A 16,170-nucleotide genomic window follows, 5' to 3' on the forward strand; every position below is an offset into this window, starting at 1 on the left:
TTATCTTTTGTATCATTGGTTGCTAATAAAATATAATTACTTCATTAAAAACCCTAACAAAAAGTGAAACTAGCAATAAACTTGTGATGATGAATGCCCCATAATAAATATTCTTATTGGAAAATGCTTGACTGGTAAGTAGAAGAGTGGAGAGATAACATGAACAAGAAAGCCACGTTCTTTCCCCAGTTCATTGTCAATAAGCTGAATAGCTCTCGTAGAATATTATTCTCTTGTAAGCTTCTGTGCCCTTGATCTTTATTTGCTTTGCTATTTAGGTCACTTTTTAAAATTTCTTCTGGAATCACTACACAAATGTCCTTAAGGGCAGTGCATTATACTCTATAACACTTTAAACACAATGTATTTTTAATTAAAAAGAAAACCGCATCGATATTTAGATTACTCAGACAAGGACCTTTACAATTTTTTTATTCCTTTACATAAAACTTCAATATATATATGTATGTATCAGAGGTGATACCATCAGAGTTCTATGGTAATTTTGCAAACATATTCTAAAGCAGTGGTTCCTGAACTTTATGTCTGAGAATCCCTTGGAAGTCTTATTAAAAGACAGGCTGCTGCCCGGCTGGTGTGGCTCAGTGGTTGAGCATCGACCCATGCACCAGGAGGTCACTGGTTCAATTCCCAGTCAGGGCACATGCCCAGGTTGTGGGCACAATCCCCAGTGGGGGGCATGCAGGAGGCGGCCAATCGATGTTCTCTCTCATTGATGTTTCTGTCTCTCCCTCTCCCTTCCTCTCTTTCTAAAATCAATAAAAAATAAAATAAAACACAGAGTGCTGGGCTCCATTTTCAGGACTTATGACTCAGTAGGTCCTGGAGTGGGACCTGAGAACTGACACTTCTAGCAAGTTGCCAGGTGACGCCAATGCCGCTGGTCCAGAGACAGCACTGAGAACCGCTGGTCACAATGAGACAGGAAGGAGCCTGAGATCCAGCCTCCTATCTCAGGGTCGCATCAAGATCCACAAGGAAGTGCTATGTCGAGGCAGAGATGAACTGTGGAAGAGGCTGTTTTGTTTATTTTGCACAGTCGGCACAGACAATGATTATTACCGTTCTTAGAAAATGCACGGCTTACGTAGGTAATCCCTAAATTTTAAAAACTAACCTTGGCCCTGAAGAAGCTTTTAAACAGACTTCCTGAACAAGGATTAATATAGACATCAACTCTTGTCACCTTCAGGTGAATATAATAAACAATGAAAGAATCAATTTAAGTAGATACCTTTTCACAGAAAAGTAAGAAAGTAACATAACTTCATTTAAACATGTATATAAAAGTAAAAACATGTGATACTGCCAGGGCATGTATTCATAACTTATGGGAACAGCATTCAGCAGTGTTAGGAATATGTGAGGCATTTTACTCTTTTAAGGTACAGATTATACTCAGTAAGAATATTGCTCATCTGAAATACAAATGACAAAAATAGTTTTTATTTATTTAAGTCAAAATTTCCTCAACAGTAGCATAATTGTTAAGGGCATTGAATATGCTATCAGAAAACATATCAGTTTCCATGAACTGAAGCAATTACTTACTAGCTCTATGCCCCTATTTTCTCATCTGTTAGATGGAATAGTATAACCTAACCTCTTATCATTGTATTAATTCAAGGAAGCAATGCAGGTGAAACAGCACAATGTCCAATACATAGTAAGCACTCAATAAATGTAAACCATTATCATAGAACAACAATTTTTTATGATTTTAAATGATTAGGGCAGAGAAGGATTCTATGGTGAAAGTCTGAGAAATGCTAGACTAAATAAGAATAAAGAAGCTTATTTACTAAAGGACTTCCCAAGACAGTGTAGTGTATATCTCCAGTATCTCCCAAACTCATTTGACCATAGCATCAAGGTATACCGAAGCATCAAGGTATACTGGTGAATGCATTTTGGAATACAACTTTAAGAAATATGGATATGCTTACAAAATCATATATCATCTTTTCTCCAAAACCATTTCAGTGCTACCTACTATACAAATATTATCTGCTGCTCACAGCCCAAAATAATCTCTTTATATTCTAATCTAAATTAATCTAAGTTTAAAGTATTCATTCATAATTGTGAGTATTTATGTAATGTCTATAACCCTCCACTGTCGTTCAAGCTCCATAGAATCTGTGCCTACTTTTGTTCAGTACCATATCCCTCATACCCACAATCGTCATTGGCACATAGTAAAGGCTTAATATATGTACATTGAATTAATTATTCATGTATCCAATATAGACCCAAGGGAGGAAAGAGTAATATATGTTATTCTCCTAAATAACTTGGCCTTTTGTTTATGTTTGCAGAAATCCACTTGTAGAAGGAAAAAAAACATGGCCACTCTGTGGAAATAGAATATTTTTACATTGAAGGAAAATACACATTATCTTTTCAGTTTTCTACAACTCTTATATGACTTTCACAGCTGGGCTTCCTTTGATCGTAGCAAATGATGGTATAAGAGGAATAATGACAATACCTGATCCCAGGAAATTGGACCATCATCTAACTCTTGGTCCATGGACACAGAGCGATTAGGGAAACTCCAATCGTGAATTGTTATGTTGTTTCTTTTCCTTTGAAGTTGATGGACTTTATCTTTCCTGATACAAGTACCTTTGGTCCAGAGAGTGTTGAGTAGTTGGTCTAGTTCTAGAAATTTCATACAAAATCTGGTGTTACACAGGCAAGTCAGTTTCAGAATAATCACAATTTCACATGGCCACAGCATAGATATTTTATTAAGTAAATTTGGTTCTCATGGAAAAGGATTTTATTCTGAACAATAATAAATAGCATTTATACTTCACATGGATATTGGTTCCTTCAGAAGATCTTGGCTAAACTTTGGGGCTGAACCAAACTTAAGAAGATATTCCCACCGTTACATCCCCTGGAGAAGATGAAGGCAGCATTCCACCAATGGAGTGCCTTCCATTGGGCCTACTTCTTTTTCACGTGTTCCCTATGAAAATGTAAAGAAAACATGAAACTGGCCTAATCCTTAAAAAATGTATTCCCCTGAGGCACTACACATCTTTAATAGATTAAAAACTTTAATGTACATAAATCAATCAAATTACTTCTCTCTTAAGTGTTTATCCAGAAAAGGGAAAGGAAATGAAGAAAATGTTGAGATTTAGAGACAAACGAGAACTTTTCTAATGCTCCTGCGGTTTGGTCGTCAGTTCACAGATCGCTGTTCAGTTTCCCTTGGAACAGCTATCGGCTTATAAAATTGATTGATACAGAGAATAATTACATATAATGGTGAATTTCTTTGAATTCATCCATCTTCTTACTTGTGAAGAAAATATCTCTGATATTTTCCTAACTGCTACCTAAGTGTAGGAAAAACTGCAAACTAATGTTACTACAATATTTTATTTTAAATGAAATAAGTTTTTAACAAAAAATTATGAGACTTGCAAAGAAATAGGAAAGTGTGACCCAGAGTCAGGGGGATAAAAAGTAAATAAATACGTCTCTGAGTGTTATTAGATATTGAATTTATTGAAGACTCAAAGCATCTATTATACGTATGTTCAAAGAAGTAAAGAAAATTCTATTTAAAGAACTAAATAAAATTATGAAAACAATAAATAGCAAATTTCAAAAGGAGATAAAAATTATGTAAAAGCCCAAATGGAAATTTTGGAATTGGAGAATACAAAAATCAAAATGAAAACTTCACTGGAGTAGCTAGCTCACAGCATATTTGAGATGGTAGAAGAAAAAAAATCATTGAACATGAATTCAAATTAATAGAAATGATCCAACGTGAAGAACATAAGGGGAAAAAATATGTCTTTTTTTAAAAAGAACAAGTCTTAGGACCTGTGGGAAACAGCAAGTATACTAACTAAATATATATATAATCTTCTTGTGAGTGTAGATACTCACAAGAGAGGAGAAAGAAAGAGAAGGAGAAAAAATATTGGAGGAAATAATGACTAAAAACTTTCCAAATCTGATGTAAAACCATCATATACATGTTCAAAAGTGTCATCAGATATCAAGTAAGATAAATGTAAAATTATCCACACACATTACAGTCAAATTGTTGAAGGTCAAAGACAAAGATAAATCTTGAAAGTGGCAACAAACAAAAATGACCCATCACAAACAAGGGAGCATCAATACAACTAGAATCTGACTTCCCATCCAAACAATGGAATCCAGAATACAGTACACCCATATTTAAAGTGCTGGAAGAAAAAACTCTCAATCAAGAATTTTATATGCAGCAAAATAATACTTCACAACTGAAAGTGAAATTCATTCATTCCCAGGTAAACAATTTACGGAAGAATTCAGTGATAGCAGACCTCCCTTGCAATAAACACTACATGAATTAATAAACACTTTTGGGTGAAAAGAAATGACCCAAAATGGCAAACTGAGCCCGCAGGAATAAATGAAGAGCATTAACAATGTAAATATATGGGTTAATATAAAAGACTCTAAATATAATATTTTTCTCGTTTGTTCTCTACACTCAATGAGAAAACACTACAGGCTTTTCAAGTCAGAAACATGATAAGAATTCAGACCACCTCCAGTGCTATTTACCATTATATATGGATTATAACTGATGTAATTAGATGAGAAATCAAATAGAGACACAATAATTGAAAATGAAGAGGCAAAATTATATTTATTTGGAGGTGTTATGATTGTATATCTAAAACCCTAGACATACAAAAATTAAATAAAATATTTAATCATGGAGCAGGTTATAAAATTAACCTACAAAAAGCAATAACTTCCATGTATATAAACAAAAACCAGTTAGAAGGTACAATGAAAGACAGGACCCCACTGAAGAGAGCCAAAGAGAAAGTGAAATTGCCCAGCTATAAATGTAGTAGGAAATATCTAAAACCTAGGTGAGGAAAATAATAAAACACTCCACAAAAACACACATGTAGACATAAACAAAGGGAAAGATACACTATATTCTTGGATAAAAATGTGCGACATCTTATAAATGTCATTTCTCCATAAGTTAATTTATATATATATTTTTTCTATCATAAGGTTTTTCTCTCACAGCTTGAAACTTTAATGATTTTTTTTGGGAAAAACAAATAAGCCAGGAATATTCCAAAGGAGAGCAATGAAGACAGCTAGCTCTACCATACATTAAAATAAACATGAAGCCATTATAAATAAAACAGTGTGGTATTGGCACGTGAACAAAATGGAGCAATAGGACAAAACAGGAAAGAGAAATAGGTCTGATTGCACGTATTACTGCATTATATACAAGTGACATCTCAAATCAGTGGAGGGAATAATTTTCACTGCATATAAATAAGAGGTATAAGGAAAACTGAGTAGTCACATAATAAAAATAACCTGCATCTATTCCTTACAACACACACTGGCATTAATTCAAAATACATCATAAATGAAAAGATACAAGTACTGGAAGAAAACATGGATGATTTTCTCTATTATCTAGAAATATGAGAAACTTTCCTAACTGTAAGACAAAATCCAAAAGCAAAAAGAGAAAAGTTTGATTAATTTGTTTATATGAAGATAAAAAATATTTAGAGAAACAAGTGATTCTAGGTCTAGGCAGATAAACTGGAATATCTTATACGGGAACACAAAGAAGTTGTAAAATGTCTTAAGGAGTTTGTTAAAGGGACTTAGAAGTGAACTTGAATCAAAGAGGGAAAAATCTGAGTACAGATTAGGGTAATAATGACAAGGATTAAGAGATATAAAATCATAATGATATAAAAAAATGTTCATTGTTCTCCTTTGAAGGATATAAGGAAACTATGTTATTATTTTGAACACTGGTAAATTAAAGATTCAAGTTATCCTTACTTTCAGAACCTCAATAAAATAACATTGTGAAACTTTTTCCATTATATAATTATTATACTAATCAATGAAGAAATAAAAGAATTCAATCACTGTTTCATAAACCCTAAATAATCAATCTAAGCAATGATCATCAATACCTTATAACTTATTTTAAAAAGAGAGACAACTAATGTTATGTACCTTCTGATGGATAATACTGACTATAAGTACCTTCAAATAAATACACAACCTAAAATTAATCAAGCTTCTACATATAACAGCCAATGCACGTGAAACACAGTGCATAGAAATACATATTAAATGACTAGAAATGCATTCAGCAAAATCCAGACTGGATAAACAATCATCCTTTTTTTATAACAAAAAAAATCTGCAACAAAATAGAGAAAGTGTGGGTGGTGGTAGAAAGGGGGAGGCATGAAACCTAAAATGAAACTGAAGAGACAAACACATAATTTGCCTTTTACAGACCTTATTTAGATCCTGATTCAACAAGAAACAAATAAAAACATTTAAATCAGGAAAATGTCAACATTAATGGAAATTTTTATGCTATTAACGAATCACTAATGTGATATTGGTAATTGAAAGGGTTAATAATGTTTTAACAAAATTAAACTCCATTCTGACCAGTTATTCCTGCACGTAAACACCCAAGCAGTTTTCTAAAAAAAACTTTGGGACTGAAACCCAGAAGAAACATAAAGATAAGTGGTTAACGGTGGCCTTGGAAAACTTGGAGGGACCATAAAAAGAAAGAGATTAATGATGGTCCAGAGCTCTGCTGAAGCAGACTCTTCCCTTACCTCTGAGACAGCTTGTATCAGCCCTGGCACCAAAAAGCGGCACCAAGAGAATGTAGTTCTTTTGATAGTTTCTGTAGTTTGTGTCTATATAAGCCAGAAAACAAACAAACAAAAAAACTGGTGCTAAACTTTTTTTGCACCCAGACACATGCAATAAAGCCATTTGGCTCTACACTGGCCTTGCGTTGTGATGTGATCTCCCACAGGCTCAGACTTTTCATTTGGTGCCAAAACCCAGGTCTGTGAGAATCCCATGGAGGGGGCAGCCGTGGGCCCTGGAGTCCTACTGTCGGACCGGGATCAATCACATCCTTAGCTGGATACCGGACCTCCAACCTTTCCTGCCGATCCAGCAGCAACACCAGCCACTAATTCACCGGTGTTTTTTTGCCTACCGGTCTGATTCTCCGGTCTGTCTCGTTATCCCCTGTCCGGGACATGAGAGCCAGGTCTCTCGGTCACGCTGGTGTGATCATCCCTCCGAAATCCAGCGCCGGTTGGGACATGCTCCTTGGGAACCAGGTTCCCTCAGCTCAGCGTATATCTAGGGACGCCTGATATAGGTGAGTTGCACGTCTCTCTACTCTAGGGGAGAAGCGGGGACGCCTTCTTCTTCCTCTAGTGTATCTGTCGGACCGCTAGGCCGCGACATCTCACACTGCAGCGTGGGACAACACCCCTAGGATGTCTCCTAAAAAATCTACAGACCCGAGGGCTCGCTCAGGCTATTACGTCCCAAGCTACTCATTTTTTACTGCAACACTGCGAGGCCTCAGTACAATGGGTCACAATAGCCTGAGAACGGCACCTTCAACATTCTACCAACCTAGGCAATTTCTGTCAAAGGCAAGGAAAATGGTCTGAGGTTCTGTACATCAGGCCCCTTTGCAGTCAGATCACACCCCTCTTCATGCGACTCTTGCTCCCCCTCCCAAATCTTCCTGCTGCGCTTTAATCCTCCCAAACTTCCTTCTGAAGACAGTGCGCTAACTTCTCCTGTTTCCTCCTTTGACCCACCAGTCGCGCTCCACCTCCTCCTCCTGCAGCCCCTTCTGTGGGCCTCCTACTCCACTCCAACTCCTTCACACACGATCCAAAAACTTCTCTGATCCCTATCAGTCCCCTACCTCAGCCCCCATTTTATTTTATTTTATTTTATTTTATTTTATTATTTTATTTTATTTTATTTTTTATCCTCACCCAGAGGACACCTTTCCATTCCTTGTTCAGGTAGAGTGGGAGGGAGAGAGAGGAAGAGAGAGAGAAAAAAACATCGACGTGAAAGGGACACATCGAGTGGCTGCCACCTGCACGACCAACCAGGGCCGGGGACAAACTGCAACCAAGGTTCGCGCCCTTAGCAGGAACCGAACCTGGGTCTCTCTGGACCACAGGCCGACACTCTAACCGCTGAGCCAAACCGGCCAGGGCTTAGCCCCAGTTTTAGAATGCCCCCCAAGGGAAGCAGTGGGAGCTGAAGGGACTGTCAGAGTTTATGTCCCTTTCTCTCCCTCAGATTTGTCCCAAATAAATAAAAGACTAGGACCCCTTACTCTGAAATAGTCCAGGAAAGGAATGAAAGCCCTGTAACCTTTCTACCCGCCGTACACAGGCTATGAGACGATGTACTAACTTACATCCCACTAGCCCAGAAGGAACTGTCATTTTAAACCTGAGATTTATCTCTCAGTCAGCCCCGACATTAGAAAAAAATTACAAAAACTTAAAGATGGCTCTCAAACTCCCCAATGGAAACTTTTAAATCTAGCCTTTAAGGTGTTCAATGAATGCGATGAAGAGGCTAAACAGCAAAAAATAGCAGAATTCCAATGCTTGCCTCTGCCGTCAGAGCCCCCACTAATCAAAGGGGTCAGCAAACCCCCTTCAGGGAACAGAAGAAGGGCACCCACCAGCAGAGCAGACCCCCAGGTCCCTGCTTTAGGTGTAATCAGACTGGCCCTTGGGCGAGGCAGTGCCCCAACCCCCGACCACCGCCTCAGCCATGTCCTCGGTGTGGAGGGCCCCACTGGAAGTCCGACCGCGGACAGACAGCGCAGTCGGTCCCCATCCCTTCCTCGGGCTGGCGGATCAGCAATCCAGGCCTGGATTGGCCCGGCGGCTGAAGACTGCAGGTGCCCAGGAGGACGCCCCGACGGTCATCTCGAACTCCGAACCTCGTTAACTCTGATGGTAGCAGGTAGGCCGATTTCATTTTTAATTGATATTGGGGCAGCTTACTCTTCCCTCCCTGAATTCAGGGGACCTCCTCGACACTCGGGTTTCTGCTACAGGAATCGACGGTCAAATATTACAACTCAGAACAACCCAGACACTCGCTTGTTCCTTAGGCCCTTGTACCTGTCTCCACTCTCTTTCAGCACGACCAGCCCCGCCCCTTGGCAGGGTGGGACATTCTTCCTACTCCATGCTGCTTCACCTTTACTCCTCTCCCCACAAACCACTCTCACTCTTTACTTTGTCTCCGCCAGGAATCTACTTCCTCTCCTAACATAAACCCCCGGAGCCCTCCACCCCCTCGAGGGGCAGGGCGGGGTCCGCTGGCCTTGTAGGCTTCTGGAGAAATACCACTACTCTTATTGTTTTTTTTCACTGACCCAGTGAAGCTGGAGAGGGGGGGGCGAGCCTCCAGGGGCTCTCGCTTCTGGCTCCAAGGGCTCAGCTGCACCAGCTGGGTGCGACCGCTCCGGGGACAGTGCCAGGTGGGGAGTGTGACTGGGGCAGTCCGTTTGTCAATCAATAACGCAGGTGTTCTGAGGCAATCTCAAGGAGGAAAGAAACCTCCCGTGGGGCAGAAGGACAAATGCTCACTTAATCTGGATTCTCAGTACAAATACAGACCGTGAAAGTAAACACCATGTATAATATCTCTCACTATAACCTTACGAGGGGTGTCTGTAAACTAACTATTCATAATATGCCTAACCCCTGCAGTGGGAATTTATATGTGCAAGCTCAGAGAGACTTGATGCAATACCAAAAAAAATCATCCTAGAAAAATTAGTCACTCTCCAGGGTGCAGCTCTGTGGCTCTAGCCTCTTCTCCCTCTATCATGGTTTGATCACTCGAGCCTTACTGTGAGTCTGTCAAACTCCTCTCTAGGCCCAAATATGACTGGACTGCTTTGCCTATCAGAAAGAATGATGTTTTTGGGTGCACTAAACATTTCTGCCCCCAGGATAGAAGTTGCTATTCAATGCCCAAACCCAGAAAACCAGGGTGGCTGATAGCCAGTAGGATATGTCACCCCAGCCAATACCGTAATCCATTCCTTCACCCCTAATTCAACCTCATCAAGCCCTGAGCCCAAAAGCCATCATAGGACAAAAAACAATCAGACTCCTCATAATAGGAGTCACAGCTGTAATCACCACTGCGGGCCTCATGGGAGGAGTCACTTATAATGCCATATCAGCACAAAACATAACTGCCACCACGGCAAATATAGATAAAAAAAATTTCAAGCTTCTTTCAAAATCCCTCGACTCTCTAACCTGCATAATAATAGATAATCGCATTGCACTGGATTATTTACTAGCTAAAAAATGGGACATATACATGATAGCAAATACATCTTGTTGCTTCCATGTTAACTCAACTGGACAGACTGAAAAGAAGACACAACAAATTCTACATGATGCCCAGTGGCTAAAGAAATGTAGTCAGGACCACCTAGCCCCATCTACCTGGACAAGTATAGAAGCAGCCTTGCTAAACTAACCTGGCTACTCCCCTTCACAGGGCCCCTAATATTAGTCCTCTTATTATTGCTTGTCAGACCCTGCCTCTTGCACCTGATTACTAGGTTTGTACAAAATCGACTGCAAATGTTAGTCAACAAGATGGTTGGACAATTTGTTCTAGCACAGATAAAAGAACCCAATCACCCCATTCCCCACGAAATTATCTAACAAATTCTTTTTAGGAGTCCATGACGACCCTACACCTGCAGGAAGTAGACAAAGAGAAACGTTGCCCCTTTTCTCTTTTTTTTTTATCATTATAAGATGGGAATGAAAGGATTAATAATGTTTTAACAAAATTAAACTCCATTCTGACCAGTTATTCCTCCACGTAAACACCCGAGCAGTTTTCTAAAAAAAGTCCCTGGGACTGAAACCCAGAAGAAACATAACGATAAGGGGTTAATGGCGGCCTTGGAATACTTGGAGGGACCACCAAAAGAAGATTAATGATGGCCCAGACCTCTGCTGGAGCAGACTCCTCCTTGCCTCTGAGCCGGCTTGTATCAGCCCTGGCACCAGAAAGCGGCGCCAAGAGAACGTAGTTCTTTTGTAGTTTCCATAGTTTGTGTCTATTTAAGCCAGAAAACAAAAAAACTGGTGCTGAGCGTTTTTTGGCTCAGTCTGCCTGCACCCAGGCGCATGCAATAAAGCCACTTGGCCTTGTGTTGTGGATGTGATCTCCCGCCGGCTCAGACCTTTTAGTAATAAGGTGCTTTTCAAAGAAAAAAATTTATTTTAGAGAGATTCGAAATATTCTAAGATTGACTATTTGCTTCAAAATAATTAAGTAATGAGGCACGGTGGAGGCAAATATAAGATTATCCAATTGGTCGTAATTGTTGGGGCTAGATGCTGTGCACATGGGGGTTCGTTATATTATTGAATATTTATAATAAAAAAAAACTTTTTGAAAAACAACACTTAAAGCTAGCACACGTCTTCTCCTCCCACCCCAAGGTACGGGCAGTTGCAGGGGAGCTGCGCCCCGAGGCTCCTGGATGACTATCTAACTGCACCCAGACGGATGACACTCTGAACGCTTTTCGGCTCAACCCGCCTGCACCCAGGCGCATGCAATAAAGTCATTTGGCTCTACACTCAATCTGGAAAAAAAATTGAATTCTCCAATGCAAAATTGGCTGCTTTGGGGGGGTGATGACTAAACAATACAAAATACAGATGATATATTATAAAATTGTACACCTAAAACCTATGTAATTTTATTATCCAATGTCACTCCAATAAATTGTATTTAAAAAGAAAGAAAACCTACTTGAAAAATGATAACTGAAAACTTCCGTAGGCTGGTGAAGGAAACAGACATACAAGTCCAGGAGGCACAGAGAGGCCCAAACAAGATGAACCCAAAGAGGTCCACACCAAGACACATCATAATTAAAATACAAAAGGTTAAAGACAGAGAATCTTAAAAGCAATAAGAAGAAAGCATTAGTTATCTACAAGGGAGCTTCCATAAAATCATTCACTGATTTCTCAACAGAAACTTTGTAGGCCAGAAGGGAGTGGCAAGAAATATTCAAAGTGATGAAAAGTAAGAACCTACAACCAAGATTACTCTACCCAGCAAAGCTATCATTTAGAATAAAAGAACATATAAAAAGAGCTTCCCAGACAAGAAAAAACTAAAGGAGTTCTTCACCACCAAACCAGTATTACATGAAATGTTAAAGGGTCTTCTTTAAGAAAAAGAAAAAGTAAGATAAAAATTGGCAATGAATACATATCCATCGACAATTGAATCTAAAAAATAAAATAAACGAACAAGCAGAACAGAAACAGACTCCTAGATACAGAGAAGATTTTAACAGTTGTCAGATCGGAGTAGGGTTGGGAGGATGGATGAAAAAGTTGAGGAGATTAGGGGAACAAAAAGGTTAATTTTTGCCCAAATAGGTAATACTGAACAACTCTTATGAGCAATTATTTGGATTTTGTAAACAGGATTTATAGTTATTAATATCTAAACAACTGGTCTTGACCATACAGCACAGCTTGCCTCTAACTGTATTTTGTATTGTAATCGGATGTCTCTTTCAATTTCTTAGAGGGATCAGGTCTTCCAGTGGTTCAGATTTTTACATTACTTGAAAAATGGAATCATTGCATGTCTTCCCCTGAAATGGAAATTCTATTGCTAACATTTCTCATCTCCTGGTTCCCATATCAAAATATCCTCAGGATAACATGCCTTTCTTTCCCTGACTTCTTTCCTAGTTATGACAGCTAGGAACATGGTTTAGCTGCATTTCAACTTTCATTTTAACAGAAAATAAAAATAAATTGTAGAAAAACACCTCTGTCATTGAATTTGTTGTGAAAACATGTCCAGAGAAAAGATCGACACCAAATTGTATGGCTACCAGTTCTTCATCCCTTCTTTCAGAACTGGGAGACGTAGCCAGATCATGAGGGTATTGTTGGTTCCTGAGTAAATTCACACCTCCCTGTATGCTGTGACTTCCCAGAGGAAGTGTGTTGGCAGGAGCAGCTATCACGCAACACGCCAGGATCCCTTGGAGGGCAAAGTTGGATATTTTGATACAGATTTAAAAAAATAAGTCATTTCACTTTTAATGTCTCGTCAAGAACAAAGAAATGTGCAAAACAGATATTCTGATTCTGTTCCTGGCATCCCATTTCATCTTGGAGCCCGAGATATCTGGCAGTCATGAGTGTAGCCAAAATAGATATATTATATTACTTTTATTTAAAATTAAATTACTTTTATGCTTATAAGCAAACTCCTACCAATGCTCTTGCATCGTTCAGCCTATTATTTTATCATTCTACACAATATTTTGCCTCTCCTGGCTCAGCACTATGTACTAAATAGGAAAATGTTCAGTTAGTACCATGGCAGATCATTCAAAACTCTCCCCTTGGCTTTATATCCATGATTTTATCATCACTGCTGAAATGGGCTAAGTCCATATTTTTGCTTCAGTATCACATAAATATATATGTTTGCCTTAAGAAGCCCAACTGACCTGTCTTACTACTCGCTTACCTGAACAAATTTAGTCATCAGAAAGTATCAGTCTTTCTTTTGGCTCAATTTACTTAGTAGGTGTGACTTGGAAGTTAAATTCATGAAAAACATCCTTACCCGATAGGTGAAGAGTATTTGTGCTATTCAAAGAACTGAAAATATATTCTGTAAAATAGTCTGGGGAAGGTAAGTTTCTCTGTCCCAGACAAACACCTTGAAGAGACAAAGCGATGATGGTTGCTGCCAACTGCGGAAGTGTGTTTTCATCAGCACCATCGTGGCTCAGTATTCCAGACATTCTCTGCAGTGTTTCGGTTTCCATGCACTGAAATCAGATACCAAGTAAGAAGAAAATTTTAACCTCTGAAGTTATTTTAATTAAGATGCCTCTAGGGTTTTCTCCAAAGACAAGGAATAGTTCTTCATCTAAAATAGGGTTAAATTGTTCTTGAAAACATGGCTACCATTGTTCTAGTCTGAGAATACCTCTATTTGGGAAAAAACTTGCCTATCTAACGTTTTTCATTACTCAAATAAAGATGTGTCTTCTCCAAGGAGATTTCTCGTTTTTACTGTTTACATCCTTTCTTACAGTGGATTGTTTCTTTCTAGCTTCAAGTACAGCCTGCAGTAATGACTTTCAAATCTCTATTCCTGACCTTGACTTCACGCTGCTCTGCTGCCCTGTCCCGTCACAGAGCCCCTCCCCTTGCCCTTGCTTTTAGCCTCAAGCTCAGCATGTGCTGATCACAAGTCAAAGGCAACACGATGTCTGTGTTCTTTGAACTACCATAGGACATAGGACCTTTTTCATGTATACAGCAATTTTCCCCATTTAAAATATGAGCACCTTACCTCCCAATAACATTACTGTTCATTTATTTAAAAATTTACTGAGTGTCTACCATGTACAAGACATTGTGCTAAATCCATGACATATACACTGTCTTTTCATTTTCCCAAAACCCTATGCAGTGAATACTCTTTTCCACAGATCACCTGGCCAATAAAGGGCAGAGTTTCCATTTGCCTCTGATCTGACTCCACAATCTGACTCACTCTTCAATGCCCTTCCTCTTGTATATAGAAAGAGAATGAAACCCAGGCTGGTGATGGGACTTCTATATCGTCGAAGCAAGTTCCATAGCACAGGGCTTGGGACAGACAGATAAGGCTTTTAATACAATCTCTGCTATTTCTAAACTTGGGCAAAATGATTATCCTTGCTAAACTTCCTATTCATTCTCTGTAAAAAAGGGACAATGCCACCCAACACAAAGATTATTAAGATTCAACGACATGGTGCATATAAAACACCTAGTACGGTAGAGGGCATACCAGACAGTCTGCTGACCTCAGCCACTATTACTGTTGTCCCGTGTCTAGCAGTACCTCTGATAGTAGGCTGCAGAGGTGGCAAGATCCAGATCAAGAAAGGCCTTATATTTAAGGTCTCTCTGGACTACAGGCCAACGCTCTAACCGCTGCTATGAAAAATTTTCCCCTGAAGACTCCAGGGGAACCACTGAATGATATAAACAAGAGAATAATACAATGAGGCATTTCATAGAAATATTACTCTGGTGGCACAGTAGTGAAGAGTTACACTAGGGTAGAATTTAAGAGCAAAAAGTCTAGTTAAGAAGTTATTGATTAATCCAAGATATATCTTGACCTATGATAGTAGAGCTAGAGATTAAAAAAAAAAAGAAAAAGAAAAGTAGGTGCATTTGAGGAATATCAAGAAGGTAGACTAAAGGACTTGCAGGAAAATAGGAAGGAGTGCAGAGTCAAAAATGACTGATGTTTCTGGGTTTGACAACTCTATAATGGTCATGCTATCCAATATACCCCCAATTGTTCCTAAATACCCCATATAGGTCTGCTACTCTTCTAGGTACTGGAAATACAATGTTGACCAAAACCAAAAGTATTCCCTGCCCTGGAGCTTAAAGTTTAGTATTGCTAATAAAATAAGAATGTAATCAAATATAAGATGGCAACCTCGGCAATAGCTTTGAAGGAAGGCACAGGTGCAACGAGGGTAGAGACAGACCAGCATTGTCCCCCGTCAGGCAGATGAAGGAAGGCTTCTCTGAGGTTGTGACACACAGACAGATCTGAAAGAATGGGAGGCAAAGGGAATATGTGGACAAAGCGTCTGTGGCAGGCGGGAGGATGGCAAACATGAAGAGCCGGAAGGAGGCAGTAGTTGGGGCAGGTCGCGTGAAGGGCGCATGGTGAAACCGAAGGTCTCTTGGCAGGTAATAGAGTTTGCTCCTTCCTCTAAAATCAACAGGAAGCCAAATGGGGTTTTTTAGCAAGGGATGGGGATGGGGGTTATATAACCAGATTTGCATGTTGATAAATCCACTCTGGCTGACCTCGTGGAGAATAAAACTATTGGAAAGAGACTCAAAGTGATCACTACCAGTAGAAGGCTACTGCAGTGGTCCAGGGGAAGATGGCAGTGGTGGTGATGGAGAAAAGTCAACAGGTTAAGGCGCTCTTCAGGAGGTAACAGCAGTAAGACTTGAGGATGGATTAGACACACACAAAAAAGAAATTTTAAAACTCAATTTCTAGTTGAGCAACTGACTGGATGGTGATGCCATTTACTAACATATGAAGTAGGTTCATTTATGACCTTGATTTTGGATATGTGAAGTGCCTTCATAACAACCTTTTTTTTTAATCCTCACCGGAGGATAT

The 16,170-nt window shown here is 39.3% G+C and overlaps 1 protein-coding gene across 4 annotated transcripts in view; it reads right to left on the bottom strand.

Moving 5' to 3' along the window:
- The window catches only part of SLC39A12 (solute carrier family 39 member 12), a 77,163-nt gene that overhangs the window by 46,132 nt on the left and 14,861 nt on the right, over nt 1-16,170 (bottom strand). For all 4 annotated transcript variants that reach the window (XM_036268299.1, XM_036268296.1, XM_036268309.1 and 1 more), the window contains 2 exons: nt 13,576-13,783; nt 2,513-2,685 (listed from right to left, as the gene is read on the bottom strand). In XM_036268299.1, the coding sequence (XP_036124192.1) occupies nt 2,513-2,685; nt 13,576-13,783 (381 nt within the window). The remainder of the gene's footprint in view (nt 1-2,512; nt 2,686-13,575; nt 13,784-16,170) is intronic.

Source organism: Molossus molossus, unplaced genomic scaffold (genome assembly GCF_014108415.1).
Source record: "Molossus molossus isolate mMolMol1 unplaced genomic scaffold, mMolMol1.p scaffold_m16_p_1, whole genome shotgun sequence".
NCBI lineage: Eukaryota > Metazoa > Chordata > Mammalia > Chiroptera > Molossidae > Molossus > Molossus molossus.